Source organism: Phaethon aethereus (genome assembly GCF_964289735.1).
Source record: "Phaethon aethereus genome assembly, chromosome: 2".
In the NCBI taxonomy this organism is placed as follows: Eukaryota; Metazoa; Chordata; class Aves; order Phaethontiformes; family Phaethontidae; genus Phaethon; species Phaethon aethereus.
In genome coordinates this window covers 80872449-80890010 of record NC_138582.1, presented here as the reverse complement: position 1 = coordinate 80890010, position 17562 = coordinate 80872449, and the positions used below count along the sequence as shown (strand labels likewise).

At 40.4% G+C, this 17562-nt stretch overlaps 1 protein-coding gene across 1 annotated transcript in view; it reads left to right on the top strand.

Moving 5' to 3' along the window:
• Positions 1–17562, top strand: part of SEMA5A (semaphorin 5A) — a gene marked incomplete at both ends in the record, with an annotated part of 362797 nt that overhangs the window by 190684 nt on the left and 154551 nt on the right. The window contains 1 exon segment of the mRNA XM_082015378.1: positions 10549–10611. Coding sequence (XP_081871504.1) covers positions 10549–10611 — 63 coding nt within the window.

Below are 17562 nucleotides of genomic sequence, written 5' to 3'. Positions count from 1 at the left end.
AGTCTCATTCCTACCTGCTGAATGGCTGCCAAGTTTGGTAATGCAAGAACATTTTGTTATTTTACCCCTTCAGCACAATCCTGTCCATAAAAACTGTAAAAGCCTCAAAATGCCAGATTGGAACATTCAAAACTTTGAAAGTCACAGTGCAACAGCTTTGAGTTTTTCAATAACTCTCTGGGAGCAGGATTAAAAACCCTAGTTCCGAACATACTCCAGTTTTGAGTTGCTAACTTCCAAGTTGGGAACTGCATTCTCATCTATAAACCTGTCTCTGTTAAATATAAACCAAATGGATGTTTTGCGACATTTAGAAGTCTTTGCAGAAGACAAAGAGAGGAATGCACAGGTGGATGGGTAGGTGGCATTTGTGAAAGTTCAGTCTTGGGCAGAGTCTTGTGTCACTGAAGTCGGTGGATTAGCCCAGCATTGAGGGTTTCTGAAAGACTTAGTAACTCTAAATTCTTCTCTAATAGGCTTAACTTTCTCTTTTATTTTCATCGTATTAATTCTGACAATCTTCAACATTTATTTATTTGCATAGTCAATAGAATCAGCTAATTAAAACTTTGGCTACTTCATGAATTGGCAGGGTATGTACTTCTCACTTTTTTATATACTTCAGGCCAGTATATTTGAAATAAAATTGACATCAGCTCCTCAAAACCATATAAAGCTTCATATATTACTTGGTTTAAGTATGAAGTTATATATCTGTCAGGGGATCTCAGTTCTTATTGAATTCCAAACCCTGGAAAATTCGAGCATGATTTGATGTTTATTTTCATATATTTCACACTGCTTACTTTATAAGAAACTGTAATTTTCTAACTGTGGATGAACAGTAAAAGCTGGTTCTGAACAAATGAAAACAGACATACTGTTATTCCCAGGAGAACTGGCTGTTATATGTGGTAGTTGGTGGCAAGATACTGCAGTGACTGTAGCCAATTAGTAAAGTTGTCCATACGGTGTTGGACTTCTTGTATGAGCTGCTGGCGTATCACTTCATATGAAGGCCTAACCAGAATGCCTTTAGTCCCCAGGAACCAGCTTTTTCTTTTTGGTGAGCCAAAAGGGAAAGCTGTGTTAAAGGAAAGTCACTTTTTAATATTTTACTCTAGTTTTTCAACAGAGGATAATCACTTTCTGAAGTTGCCTGTCAGGAGCCGATTGGCAAAACAGACAACTCCAGTAGTAATAGCTGCAATGACAAGGGGTCATGACTCTGTGGAAAGCAAGGAAAACGGTTCCTCTGAAGTACAGAGAGGCATAAATCTTTCTTAAGTGCCTTTACATATTTGCTGGAAGCCAGGATGTCATTATAACCAAAGCATGCCTTAAAATTTCTGGTAACCATCAAAACCACCACTAACTCTGAGGCTGCTAATTTGCTGCTAATGTCTTGCTGGTATACTTCTCTGTGGCTACGTTCTTTCTTTGCATTTACGATCCTGATGCTTTCTTTATGGCCTCTTTAAACTCAACTTTTGGACTCCAGCATACACGTTCATTGAGAGCTAATTAGGCGGGCTGCAAGACACCCTCACCAAACAAGTCACAACTTTTTGAAGCCATTCCATTGCTGGACTGACGTGAACAGTAAAGTGATATTACTCATGTTTGTTGACATATATTATTACCATTATTGCCATTATAATCCAGCTCCCCAGAGTATTGTTTAAATACATGATGTAAGAGATGAAAGCAAGCAGATAATGAAAAAGAAAAAAAGAAATAGCTTGTAGTTGTTAATTTTTGGCATTATGTAATTAAACCATCTTCTTTAATGTTATTTTTGCCAGTGTCTAATTAGCAGAGCCATCTGCCTAAGAAGTGCTGGACCATCTGTTTGGAATACTGTTCTGTTCATTTTTTGGTTCTCAACTAATTAACTTCTTTCTCTATGAAATATAATAGTACGTTCTGTTTCTACACTTCAGAGAAGTTCATATATAAAAATACATATGAATGTGTACCTGTCTACATGTATATGTTGTTGCCTTCGCAGGCGTGGCGACCTGGTTCAGGAACGGCACGGTGACCAACCCCAGGCCGCTCGGGCCATCAGCTCGCTGACACCAATGTGGTGGACGGCAAATGGCGTTTATTGGTGTGTGACACGGCGTTATATAGCTTAGGTTTATAACCTCACTTCCGTCTGCTTGCATCATAAATTAAATGCTATTGGCTTTCAGGAGAGGGGCCCTAACTTTCCGTACAGCGAGATATCTTCCGGCCGCCAGACTCTAGCTATCTACATTTCCCCCCTCCCTATGCATAATTAAATTAATTAAATTAATTTATTAATTTATAATTAATTTATTATTATTAATTATATTAATTAATATTAACAGTAATTAAATTACTATTTAATTAATAAATTTAATTAAATTGGTTAAAATATAGCAATCTTAAAGAATATATATATCGTAATCATGGATAGGAAACATACTAAATGCATCCTACTTTTACTCTATGCCTTATAATAATCTTAAAATATATACATATTACGAACTTGAATAGAAAACACAAGGCACATCAAGAGGTGACTGGGGGGTAGCTGGGAGCAACGGGGTATAACTGGGGATAGTTAAAGGAAATTTTGAACAAGAACATTCTTAAAGCAGCTGTTGGCGTTCTATCAACATGATGTTGACCTTCTCTAGACGGCTCTTAACAAATGATGCGAGTCTGTTCAATATACAGGGTCCAAAGATCAATGCTATCATGATAATTAATATCTACCTTGTCAAGGTAGATATCAGAGTGGTCAGCCATGGTGAATGGTTAAACCACGATGTAAGCCAATCTTGTTGTGCCTCTCGTTCCCTTTTCCGTTTCTCTAATCCCTCTCGTAGTTTGATCATAGTGTCCCTCACTATTCCGGTGTGGTCCGCATATACACAACATTCTTCCCTTAGTGCAGCGCACACTCCCCCTTGTTGTAAGAACATCAAGTCTAACCCTGTTCGATTTTGCAACACTACTTCAGATAGTGATCTAATTGATTGTTCTAATGCACTTATTGATTGTTCGATTCTAGCCAGATCCTCATCTACTGCCACCCTCAGGGTGCTAAGTTCTTTGTTCTGTTGCACCAAGGATGCTACTCCTGTACCTATTCCCGCACCTCCTACGATCATTAGAGTAGCTATTGTTAGTGCTGTAAGGGGTTCTCGTTTTGACAGGTGATGTTCCGGGGTAATCTGTGAGTCATAGACAAAGTCTTCGGTATGGTAAAAGATTTTGGGGACTATAGTTACCTGGACACAATATTCTGAGGATTTATCAAATTTTTCTAACAATAAACAAGGTGTAACTCCCGTAGTGGAACAAACCCACTTGGTATTGCTGGCCGGTATTAACCACTTTGCAGGGGTTTTATCTTGTGTCTTGCTAGCACATAGTTGTTTTTTGTGCTTTGGGACTTTACCTACGCACATGCCACTTCCCACTACCCGCACTAATGTAATTCCTTACTTTTCTGTGTCCCATATACACTGGGCCGGATTGGAGCCATTTACTCGTATGGGTATGTCACTTACTCCTACAGCCTCATAAAAGGGTGGTCTTATTCCGTAGCACAGCCAACAATGCTCCGTAAGATTTGGGTTAGTTTTGTTCAGTAGTTGATAGCTATCTTGCATCATTTTCCAGAGAGAGTTTCGATTGGGAGTTTCGGTGGTGTGTGTCGCTCTGGGCGCGGTAACTTTGGTACTAGCTACAATATTATGTGGTAATGGTGTAGGTATTGTTGGGTCAGGTATTTTCGGGATAAGAACCGGGTTAGGCCCGATTGCTTGGTTGGGGCCTACTGGCAGTGGATCATTCGGGATAATCTTTTTTATGAGGATTAAACCACCTTTGTCTGTCCCTGGTTCTGTGTACCTTATCCCCCACATTTTCCCAAGTAACCAACTGTCTTCTTGGGGTTCAGTAACATTTAAGAAGAGATACTGACAATTTCCGCGTCCTCGCCATGCTTGTGGTGGAATGCACTTATATGGACCCCACTGGACTTTTAGGTATTTGTCTCTACCACTACCCGGTATCCAAGCAGGGGTTATGGTCTCACATCCCCAATAGCTACAGTAATATTGGTTAGGGTAGTTGCAATAACTCTTCCCCGGGTTCGAGCTGGGACACATACAAAATCCTAGGTATCTCCAGCATCGGTCTCTCGGGACAAGCTGACACAGAGAGGCATTAAAACTTGGCACATCTGATGTAATTTGGGTTGCGATAACTTGCTGATCATCGAATCGAAGGAGGGACCATTTAAATGGCCGATGGGGATGGTGTTCTGATACTGCTTGCCCTATAGTGACGAGGCCTAAAATCAAGATCACACAAAGACATCGTAGCCTCCCCCTTAGGAGGTTAGGTCGCTGCTGTTTGGATTCCACCAGTGTGGAGCTCCCAGGTGCGGATAGGATGCTTGTCGGCTTGTCGTCCTCTCTCGCCACCGGGGTGTACGGGTTACAAGGACGTCCGATAATCTGGTCCTGTGGACAAAAACTCACAGTTTTCATTAGCTTTATTCTGAAGGTCCGGTTTAATAAGCGGACACCACTTAACTTTTCCATCTTTTTTAACTGCGGCATACCCTCGCCTGTAAGGACTAGCCTCCACCCTTGTTCCCATTCTCCCAGCTCTTTTTTTTTTTTTTGGTTTGCAGTACCTTTTTGTTGGGCTCCGGCCCCGCCCGCTTCCCTTGCGATTTGTCCCGCCCTCTGCTCGGCGGGCTGTTTGGCTTATCAGGGCATTTTTTCAGATGGCCGCTCTGATTGGCTTTCCGCCCTTCGCTTGTGCTCTCCTCACCTTCCCGGTCACCCTCATCACCTCTCTTTTTCTCGTTCTCCTCCCCTTCCCGGTCACTCTCATCACCTTTCTTTTTCACGTTCTCCTCCCCTTCACGTTTGTGTGCGCTTGTTAACGCTAACGCTTCCTCCCTGTTCCCGCTAAGAGCATCCTCACCCCGCCCTTTGCCTTCTTGCTCGGCGGCATCTTGGGGCGTATAGGGCGGTGGTGTAGCCCAGACTTCCTCAGACTCTGATTTCTCGGCGGCGCCCCTGGCCTCCTCGGCTAGCTTACCCCAGAAGAATTTAGCTGGTTTCTGTCCGTCCGTAAGCGGATCGGGGTTCGGGAATTGAGGGGACGTGTCGCCCTCTTGCAGATCTTTAGGCTCACTAGAATCGTCATCGTCTGGGGGTGCAAAGTCTGCGTGGCTGCCCCGACTCCCAATTTCGGGGTGACCAACAAACAGTTCTTTTCCGCCCTCCAGGTGTCCTGTTCTTGTATGGCCTTCTGCAGGGCCTGTACGACTTTCCCCCACGACTTAAGGTTTTTCCCACAACCCGAGGACATTGTCTCTTCGGCTAACGCTTTAGTGCATTTATCCCACACTTCGGGGTGGAGAATATCCACCGGCTGGGCAATGACCCCAATTTGCAAAAGTCTCGCAACTGCGAGAGTAAAATCTTTGGGTTTACAATCAATACCCCACTGCTTATGTAATTGTGATACGACCTTCACAAGGGCTTCCATCCTCCTTGTTGGTCCGGGAGCGTCCTCCCCGCCGGGCTGGTCCTGCCACTCCGGCCGCCGTTCACCCGTCCAGGCGACGATTCCCGGGTTTCGGCACCACTTGTTGCCTTCGCAGGCGTGGCGACCTGGTTCAGGAACGGCACGGCGACCAACCCCAGGCCGCTCGGGCCATCAGCTCGCTGACACCAATGTGGTGGACAGCAAATGGCGTTTATTGGTGTGTGACACGGCGTTATATAGCTTAGGTTTATAACCTCACTTCCATCTGCTTGCATCATAAATTAAACGCTATTGGCTTTCAGGAGAGGGGCCCTAACTTTCCGTACAGCGCGATATCTTCCGGCCGCCAGACCCTAGCTATCTACAATATGTTAGGAGTATCTGTGTAGCTATAGGAGCATAGTTCTTCCAGGAGATTTGGTTACTCAGTTACATGCGCAGCTTCCACTGTAGGTGAAAGCCACGTGTTTTTTGTTGACCTGTGAGTACAATTAATACATATCTCAACACATTCTATTGATCAGTCCTTTCTTGACTCTGTTCGAATTTCAAATTTCCTGCCTGCATTTACTGACTGAAGTTGTAACTGTAGAAAGGGGCTATATTAAAATTAGTTACTTAGGGTTTTCTTTTTTTTTTTCCCTTTTGTATTTTGTAGTTTAGGTTTGAAGGGACCTCCAGGCATCTTGCCTGGGGACTGACTTTGTTGCTGCATGTTGGGCATGAATTTTTATATTCTTAAATGGGAGTTATATTCTTAAATGGGAGGGACACATGAACATTATTCACTGCTTCTACAGTGGTTCTCTTTTAGTGTTCTTCTCAGATATTTGAATAAATCCGTTTAAATTGGAGATTTTCTTTTGGTTTCCATTGGATCTAATTTATTTGCATTTATTTAGTTTTCCTGCTGAAGATACTTTTCAGTCTTGCTGAAAAGTAGCTTAACTTTTCAGCAAGACTCCTATCATTCATCCAAACAGAGAAGTTACTGAAATATATTTGTTGTTCCAAAGAATATGGTTCATTTTAATACTTTAATTTTTAACTTGACATAGATGGGTGTTGGATGTATATTTTTCTTCATTTTGAAGTTAATAGTTTCATTATATAGCTTGAGCTGGAATTTGTTTCTTCTCTGTCTGGAATTTCTCTCCTTCCACTATCCCTTGAAAAGGCCAGGGGAGATTTCATCTGAAGTTTTTGAAGAACTTTGCAAACATCAATGATGTAATGTTTAAAACACTGATATAGTTATTTATGATTGAGCTTTTACAAAAAGATGCCTGCAATCAGTTTGAAACTTGAGTTCAATCTTAGAGTTAAGCGTGCAGCAAAGCCATGTTTCTGTTCAGTCAGATTTTATGTCAAATCTGTATGGATCTTTTTGTGTATAATTTTTTAATTGAAGAAAAGACTATGTGTTCAAAAGTGAACTGTGACTTCCTTATTGGAGTACTCTGGGTCAAGTTTAAGTTGTGCCTGTCAAGTTCAGTCTTCAGAGTTGGCAACAATGGACTTTCACAGGGCTAAAAATCTGACTGCATACATTTTGCACTGCTCTACTGTTACATACTTAGAAGTTTATTTATGCCTACTAGGATGTAGTTACACTGAAGACTGGGAAATTAGAAACAAACTAAGCCAATGCATTAAATTTATAGAGGTGCTTGAAAGACCATGTTGATAGCAGGATTTGTAAAAGCCATGCCACTGTGAATAGTGTCAGTTTGCTATCAGAAACAGACTGATGTGCTACCTTAAACCATACTCCTTAACCTATGCAGCTACATTCTTTGTGGAGATGTGTAGCAGTAGCTGATACTCTACCCATCCTTATTTTCTCTAGCACTACCGTTCAAATCCCTGTTTCCTCTTTCCCCAGAGTGAACAAACTTGAGTGTCCATAATTTGGTTCAATGAATTTTGTTGCCAGCTTAAGTAGAATTATAATATTAATTAAAAACAGTACACAGAATGCTGAAGGTCATATTTTGCCATGTGAAAATTGGAGCTTCTTATTAAGAAATGTAGGAAAGAAAAGATCCTAACAGGATAAACTTTAGCTGTGTAAGCCTTCATAATGAATCAAATATCCAACATGGTATGCATTTCATATTTGCACTGTTCACCTGAACTTCATGGAAATAACAGCAAATGGTATCAAGCAGGAGAGTATGTCAATTTAATGCAAGCAGTGGTTAATGGTAATATCTTTAAGTAAACCTGGTCTTGCACTTGCTTTCTAAAGTAACACAATCCATATGTGTCTGGTCTTTCAGAATTAAAACTTCAAAGTCTTAATCTTCTACTGAAAAAACCCCACATTGTTAGTATTCTGTTTGGACACTTTCTTTTGTCTTTATGTGCTGAAGATTCTGGACACATTTTTCTCCTCCTATTTGCACATGGAAATTGCATTTAACTTGAGGAGATTTCCACCTGTCTTCCCCCTGTATATTACCAGTAGGCTGTGCTGAATATCTGAATTTCCATTTTGTGGGAAACTCCCCCAAATTTCCTGAAGATTAGAAGAAAAAAGTAGCTGTATATAGAAATGTTTGTCTATGTCTGCTCTTTTCACTTAATCAGCAATAGGACATATGTATGCATTACTGAACTTTGCGGGAGCTTTAGGGACTAAAGTACAACAGTTTGAACTACTCAGCTCTCTTTACATGCCTTTGCAATATACTTCATTTGCAGCCTGCTCTGTTACTGTCTCCTCCAGCAGTGGAACCCAGAGCTATAGGACTACAAGTACATTTGGTTTCAAACATGGCACTTAGCTTTGTCACCAGTGTGTCTACACTCATTTCTTGTCCAGACAATGTTTCCCCTTTGGCATATGTTGTCATGAACAGGGTTTTCACAGAGAATTTGCCATTTGGTTAGCTTGCAAGCATATGTATTTATATATAGTTAATAGTAATTTATTTTATTTGGATTTTTGTATGTGGTCTTAACTATGGTATCCAGAAATCCTACATAATGTTTTAATATTTAATATCTTTATTTAAATCTATGAATTTTGTGGATGTCATTTCAGTTATGCTAATAATGGTATTAGTGGTTTTGTGATGTCGTGGTAAAATTATTCATATTTAAGATTTGAGAGGTCTAGCTAAGATGTTTATCCTAACTAATAGGACATTTGACTAAAAGCTAACAGTCTGTGATTGTTTCCAACTCACCACTTGTAAGCTAAGGTAATACTGGATGTGCCACTCCTACAGGCTCCACCAAGAGCCGTATCTCTATCTTGTCACACAAACCTTCCTTTTAAGCACCCATATTCCACTAAATCTTTCTACTCTGACCTCCTACTGAAAATTCTTGCATTTCTCCAGGCGTTTGAAATTTTTTGTATTGTTTAAAGATAATATATTCAGTACCAGGTACTTGTACCTGGTGCTATATAGCATAAAGGTTCAGGGTGTCCTAATGGATTGATTAGGAACTTAACATTGGTCATCCAAGAACAATCTTTTGTACTGTGATCTCTGTTATGGACGTAAATTGCTTTTTGCGTTACAGAATCAAAAGAGTTAAGTCATTGCTGTTTTTTTGTCTAACACATTGCTGCTTTTTTGTCTAACTCAGTATGAGATTTCTTTCATGCTGCTAGATACAGTTTGTTATAAATGCTAGGGTCATTCACAAGTGGATTCTTCCGGAAATTTTCAAGATATTCCCCAGTATGCTGTAGTTGTTCATCTGCAAAAGCAAACACTGTAAATGAGAAGGTTTGGGGTGGAGAAAGAGAAGTAATGGCATTAGTTTCTATAAGTCTTTTTTTTCTCCTGAAATGGAAAAGCTTATTCGTGAGCTTGTTGAAACACAAATCAAAGATCACTGCATCGTATACTCTGAAAGCATTTTCCCCTTTAGTTTCAAGAGGCTTTCACCCTATTATTTTTATTAATTATAAAGCCTACTTGCTGTTAGTATAGTCTTCATTAACAGACAGGTACAAAAAATTACCTATATTAAATCTTAATGAATGGTCTTTCATTATTCCCTGGTAAATAAAAATGAAAAAGCTGTGGCTTCAATAATTAAGCAGTAGTGGTTAGTTTAGAAATCTCAGTTCTTCCTTATAAAACGTATGGTGCTTTGTGGCATTTTTATCTAACGAACACACGGGTGTGCACCGTCGAGGTGAAAGAGTGCAGAGTGATTTAAAATGCACTCTGACTACACAGCACATACAGGCATTCAAATATGTACATGTATTGGGACATAAACACCAAGCATACGACCTGCTCCACTGAACAATAGAGTTCGTAAGTCATAGCTGTTGAATGTTAAATATGGAAATAATTGGAGTTAACTCATGCAGTGAAACTGTAGTAATGCAGACTAGGCGCTACAGTCCTGGCATAAATCTGTTGAAGCAGAGAGACAGCTCAACGATGAGGATGAATTACTTCTGCTTTGCGGCGCTCCATTTCACTGTTGTCTTGCATGTTTTTACCCATTGCTCCTTTCTCTGAATGGATGTTTTAGTCCTTCTGATTAGTGCTGCAGTCGTACCTTGAGAAACTAAAATCCCCATTTGATGCTTGAGGTAAATAGTGTAACAACAGCAACAGGGTGCATTTTCCTGTGGGGCAAGGTCTCTCAGCAGAGCTGACCTCAGATGCTGTGTTGATGCCGCCCAATTCTGCTTGGGAGAGAGGGTCAGCCCTTCTCTGTGTTCCTAACTGCTAACCTTAGTAAGACTCATACAAAAGTGTCTAAATAGCATCAAGTGTGATGGTGGTTATTTCTCCATCTCCATGGGGATGGCCAGCTTCATTTTGGGTTAAGACACTGAAAAACCATCAGCAGCAAAACTACATTTCGAAGGAGAAAAAGCTTGTAAGGCGATTATGGATAGGATCACCCACAGCTAATCATCAGTCTGGCTTCTGAAGCACATATCTCGAGCATGGGCTTAGATAGCTCTGGGGTTTATATTTCTGTGCATTTCTAACTGATTCCTGTTGGTTGCAGGCAGTGGAATGGCAATGTGATGAAGCTACTAAAAGAGCCTGTTACAGTAAAGGCAAATCAAAGGTAAGCATGAAGACAGCTGTTCTGCTTTAATAAAATTTATATGTTAATAGCAGGTGTTATTTAGTGTATAAATCTCTACCTTATGCATTTTTACTGCCTCCCTTTCTGAAGAGGGTTGTAGGAAAGGAGTCTGACACTGATGTATAGGCAAAGGAATAAAAAACAATATAAGGAGTGTGGTGTGAGAGGTACAGTCATGTGATTCTTTTCTGAAATGATCAAGAACTTTAGTTTCCAACAGTTTACTGTTTTGACTCTACAACATGACATATGTAATAGGCTGTATTCTCACTTCATTTTCAGTGCTGTAAATCACAAATAAGTGTGTAATTACTTTGTAAAATTCTCAATTTATTTCCCTGTGTATTAGATGTAATTTTAGGAACATTTATATTTCATATCTGCTGGCGCTATGAAGAAAATCATATGAAACTCACTAACTTTTTAGACATGGGACTTGATATGTTTTTAGCATTCAGAACCAATTCCTTATCTGGCCACCTACAATTTCTTTTATTCTGTACAGGTAAGTGCAGTGCTAAGATGGAACCTCTATGGATGCTGAGTCCTTTAGTGACTGTCCTAAACTGAAGCTAGTTATCAAATTAATTATAAAAGCAGTTAGAAATGTATGCAGTCTATGTCTTCAATTATTATATTGTTTAATGATTAAAGTTAATTGAATTAAAACATAAAGGGAAAACACATTAAGAGCGATAACTACAGAAGCGCACACTTGCTTTCAGAACCCACGTTCAGTACAGCATGTCAACATATGTTGTTGGTGTGCAAAACTCAAAAAACCTCCAAGCTTCAGAAATGTATTCCAAATGGTTCTACCATCTAGCAGAGGAAGAGTCTCTTCTGCACAGTCATCTAATCACTGACTTTTTAATTTCTCCCATTAAACAGTTCATTTTCAGCTTTCTTTTTATTAAGTGCTGGAAAATAATGTTGCAGTGTACCCTTTGCCTATCCATTTCTGTTTGGGATTAAAGAGGAAGAATGGCCTCACTTCAGAAGCAGGGCCATGTTATACTGTGAGGAGAGATAAAGACAGAATTGAAAAAAAAAAAAGCAAGTGTAGTGAACGTGCAGTGTAAAGCTTCCTGCGTGGAAGATGATTATCTTTATGGAGGAACATCTTTCACTGTAGAAATGAGTTTACAGTACTGGGAAAAAGCATTAAGTATGGTGTTGCCTTCTTTGTCCTTCTCCTTTCCCTTTCTTTCCATCCCAGTGTGGGAAACATGTATTTAAGAGTTACTGGTCACTAGCTATTAAGGTGCAGGATTTGCTAGGTATATAGAAGGTATTAATAACTAGAGAAAAGAAATGGGTTAGATTTTACTTAAAGATTTCTTATCAGAGTAGAAAAACTCTGGTGACTCATGTCATGTGTGAAGGCTTTAATGGCAGAAATAGCATCTAGCAAGCATTCTGATCTACGGTCTAACTTGTCAGTTTGTAGAGAGAAAGAAAGGACTTCTAGGACCTCATATTTTAAGAAAATGTTTTATTTTGTAAGTTGTAATTTCTCCCTGGAAGATTTATGCTTCTGCATGTAATATAACCCTTGAGCCTTGATCCTTAGTTTTCAGATGACAATACTCTGAAGTAAGAGAGCATGCCCAAGTAACAATTGAATATGACAGGTTGCATTGATCAAGGTGCGTATACAGTAGAAACTGTCATGGTAGGAATGCAATGTGTAGCTAAGAGTTTGTGCCTCCGTTTTACAGTGATTTTCCAAGTTTAAAACTGTGACATTCAGCTTGTCTGGAAGTCACAGTGCAGTGACTGTGATTTAACATGATGGATGAAAGTAATGGTAAATTTGAGACTACTTTTGAATATTATGTTTACAATACTCTTTGTGGTGTAAAATCCACATTCAATTCAACAACGCAGAAGCGTATGTTGCTCTTAAATAATTTTTCTAGGAGAAATATTCAGCACTGGTGAAATGCATTTAAGAGTGGACTTTAGTGTAGTACATACATGCAGATTTTCATTCCTGCTCATTGCACCCTTTTGAAGAAACTGGTGACTGGAAGTTAACGCTGTCACTGTAAAGTAGTATATATGCTATTCTAACAACAACCTCTGAGATGGTTGCTTAGTATTGTTATTAGTTGGATAAGGATTTAGTGTTTCATTTGTATCCATAGCCTTGTTCCTCATTCACAATCTAGAAGAGAAGTACAGTCCTTATGTTTCATTACGTAATCCTGGGAGGAAATCGTTCTTTTCTCGTTGTTACCGTAGGGCTTTTTTTTGGTGTGTGGGCTTTGTGGCCCGAACACTTTGTGTAGGAGTTGCCGGAGAGTGCAGAGACGTTGATTGAGGCAACGTACCCAGCTGGAACGACAACTGTCTTTTTTTTCATGCCTCTTTTGCTTTCACTGGTGTCATTGAGGTTAAAATCAAAGGATAAATTTAAAGGCCAGAGAAAGCATAGCCTAATGATGTTTGTGTTTTATTGCCTTATGTCCAAAACTAAAACAAAGTCACTATACTCTTTGTATAAGGAGGACTTACGCATGCAGATGAGGAAAGCACCTGGTCTGTGGCGTGCTCCTCTTCCTAGTCAAACCACAAAAGCCTTCCCTTGGAAAAACTGGGAGTTATCAAACCATGAGGAATTCAATCCAGTGCTACAGTGAATTGTCCCTCTTCAGAGGAAATACCCTGGGGGAGACACAATTACAGTTACTGTTATCAAAAAAACTGCTTGTTTGCTTGTTGTTGTATAAATAGATCCAGCCCAAATTGGGGAGTTGCTGGGTGTTGCATTTCTGTAGCATTTCTCAGAGTGACTTCAGATTTCAGGGCAGACACATGTGTGACTGCAAGGAAGGGAGAGGAAAGATTGGAGACAAAGTATACAAGGCCGACCCAGGCTGTGGTGAGGGCGGGATGAGGATTACAAGGATGGCTGTCCGTAAGTTATTCATTCAAATCCTGGTTTCTCTTGAAGCTCTGCTGCCCACAGAGCAGCATGAGGTCAATGAGTTCAGCCAGCAAAACTAAAAGTCAGTTTGTGGGTGGAGTGCCCTGAAACCAGAAGCTAGCTTTGAACCCTAAAGCAACTCTAGTACTTTTGAGATAATGGTCAGTTAAACACAACTCTTTTTTTTTTTTTTTTAATGTTGTTATTGTTCTTGAGAAAGAAGCTGCACAGAATTTTTGCCTCTAGCTGTTAGCAGTAGTTGTTGTTCTGAGGTTTACGCTTTAGGCGCCAACGAGGGAAAAGAGCTGAAGGGGAAAATATATAGGGACATTTGTCACATTTGACAGTGTAATGCACACTTGACTTTGAAGGCTGATGTTTGTTACTGAGACTTCAGACGTTTATCCACCAATTTAAGCTGTTGCTTAAAATAACTAGTGGCTTCAGGAACGAGCCAAACAAAATGATGTCCTTGTGGCCAGAATGCGTTGGTATTTAGAAGTCTAAAACACCACACGTGGTTAAGAGAATAAATTTGACCATTCAGACTGGCACTTATGGTAGGGACTGTTATAAAGGAAAAATACAAATACACATGGTAAAAATAAAATAAACCTAAGAGAGATAAAAAAAAAATATCGCTGGAGTAAAATCTCTTATCCCTTGCTTACTTAAGATTCTAACGACTGTGTGTGTTAACATCTGAACTTTCAATAAAAGTATTAAAAAATTAAACACAGGTGTGTTTAAAATGTTAGCCTATACAAGAATCATTACTGCAAACGGATAACCATATGCAGCCAGATTGTCCTTGAACTGACAAGGTGGTCTTAAACTTAAGTAGCAACCTAGCCTGCTTGGCTGCTGGATTGTTTCCAATAGCTGTATTCTGTTTCAGGTATGCTGCTATAAAAGTAGAAAGTACTTGCTAAATGAATTTCTTTCTTTCAGCAATGTTTTTACAGGAGAATAGGAAAGTATATAGCATAGAGGTCAAGATGAAATGAAAAATAAGACTACATAAAGAGATGGCCACCAAACCTTCCATCACCCCCAAAACCGAAAAAAACTTTGGTTTTGAAGTCCTTTGTATTCACCAATGCCACTTCTACAACACACATTTCTTTTTTGCACATCTAAAAAGTGAGCCATCTGAGCTTGATTCCAGAGCTAGAAGAGTGACTCTGAACAATTCAAATGACTAAATAACAGAGTCCTTTTTCAATATGTTTTTGGGTGGTGATTGTTTTATTCATGACTATTTTTTTTTTAATTTGTTTTGTATTCTTGTGGACATGTCATATGAAAAAAATAGCTGAATGTGGTAGCTATTCTTTCAGTTTTGATTTTGTTGTACTATATACCCAACAAAACTTTGATGTGAGTTATCTTATTTGCCTTTGTTACAGTATGGATTGTTGGGAAGTTGGCACAGGACTGAGGAAAATCAAAGAGAAGAATCTTGTGAATCCCAGGAATGTCAGAGTTTAAAAAATTAACATTATTTTTGAACAGAAAGAGTGGGTGATCAGCGTGCAAGTAATTTGGCAATGGCACTATTTCAGGGAGCTCTGGAATATGAAGAGGAGAGGTTGGATGGGTTGTAATGTCAGTACCCACTTATTTTTCCTACACTTACATTCCATAGCTCGCTGCAAAGGGCAGGATGGGAACAGCCTGCAGAATAAATTACTGTGTTATAGTCCATGAATCTCCCTGAGTACCCTTCCACCAAAAAAAAGGAAGAATTGCTTTGGTTTTTTTCTGATGTAGTGAAAACAACCTGCCAAAGAGAAATAGCCCAGAAGTGAAATAATTACTTTTTAAAAGGCTTGTTGCACTGCCCAATTCTGTTAGATGGCTGCATATTAACTTCTGTTTGGTTGAAAGAATATTAAGATGACAGTTTTGGTAAGTTCAGGATAAAGACCTTGTATTTTTACCCAATGGGTAAAAATAGGGATAGGCCTGTAGGCGAGGTAGTGGGACTTCTGCACCATTACTATTACATGGATTTACTTATGTGATTCCAGTGCATATCTGTTAGAATTCATAGAATCCTAGAGTAGTTTGGGTTGGAAGGGACCTTTAAAGCTCATCTAGTCCAACCCCCCTGCAATGAGCAGGGACATCTTCAACTAGATCAGGTTGCTCAGAGCCCCGTCCCACCTGGCCTTGAATGTTTCCAGGGATGGGGCATCCACCACCTCTCTGGGCAACCTGGTCCAGTGTTTCACCACCCTCAGTGTGAAAAATTTCTTCCTTATATCTGGTCAAAATCTATACCCTTTTGGTTTAAGACCACTACCCCTCTCCTATTGCTACAAGCCCTGCTAAAACGCTTGTCCCCACTTTTCTTATAAGCCCCCTTTAGGTACTGAAAAGCTGTGGCCCTCCTCTGGACCCTCTCCAACAGGTCCATGTCTTTCCTGTGCTGAGGGCTCCAGAGCTGGATGCAGGACTCCAGGTGAGGTCTCCCCAGAGCGGAGTAGAGGGGCAGAATCCCCTCCCTCGACCTACTGGCCACGCTGCTTTGGATGCAGCCCAGGATACAGTTGGCCCCCTGGGCTACAAGCGCACATTGCCGGCTCATGTTCAGCTTTTCATCTACCAGTGCCCCCAAGTCCTTCTTAGCAGGGCTACTTTCAACCCCTTCATCCCCCAGCCTGTAGTGATACCAGGGGTTTTCCCGACCCAGGTGCAGGACTCTGCACTTTGCCTTGTTGAAACTCATGAGGTCCACATGGGCTCATGCCTTGAGCTAGTCCAGATCCCTCTGGATGGCATCACATCCAGGCGTCATCCGCACCACTCAGCTTGGTGTCATCTGCAGACTTGCTGAGGGTGCACTCAATACGACTGTCTGTATCATTGATTAAGATATTAGAAGAGTACTCATGCCTAAGAGACACTACTCATCACCGAGCTCCATCTGGATGTTGAGCCATCAACCACTACCCTCTGGGTGTGACCATCCAACCAATTCTTCATGCACCCAACAGTCCACCCATCAAATCCAAATCTCTCCAATGTAGAGAGAAGGAGGTTGTGGGTGACCATGTCAAAGGCCTTACAGAAGTCCAGATAGACGACAGCCATAGCTCTTCCCTTGTCTACTGATGTGGTCACTCCATCATAGAAGGCCACTAGGTTGGTCAGGCAGGACTTGCCCTTGCTGAAGGCATGCTGGCTGTCTCAAATCACTTCCCTGCCCTCTGTGTGCCTTAGCGTAGCTTCTAGGAGGATCTGTTCCATGATCTTCCCAGGCACAGAGGTGAGGCTGACATGTCGATCATTCTCAGGGTCCTCCTTGCTATCCTTTTTAAAAATGGGTTCAATGTTTCCCTTTTTCCAGTCTCCAGGCGCTTCACCTAACTACCAGGACTTTTCAGATACCATAGAGAGTGGCTTGGCAACTGCATCAGCCAGTTCCCTTTGGACTCTGGGATGCATCTCATCAGGTCCCATAGACTTGTGTATGTTCACATTCCTCAGGTGGTCAAATTGGGTAGCTGTATTTTTGCAATGTTTTCTTAGTGCTTTGCATGACACTATCTTGTGAATGAATGCTGGAGAGCATTCAAATGGAAGGTTCCAGGAAACTTTATTTTCTCTAAGCATGTTGTTGAGTTTGTTCATTTTATTGGATAGGGACATTGATTTTTGCAGGAGGAGGGTTCAAATATTTCCTACATACAGTTCTGGGCGATTTTTAGTATTGCAGAACAAGGCTTTCTGTCTGAATAAACAAACAAATAAACAAACAAAATTGCTGTTGGTTTCTAGCTTCTGAAATGAGAGAAGTGAACATCATAAAGCCTTCATACATCCTAATGGGGTAAAAAACATGTATAATTATTCCTCAGGTGTGAGCATCTATGTATTGAGATAAAGAAATTTCTTGAGAAACTTTAAATTAACAGAAATATAGATGCTCCTAATAAAAAAAAATGTAAAAATGTTGAAACTAGTAGTGACAAATCTGCATCTGAACATCT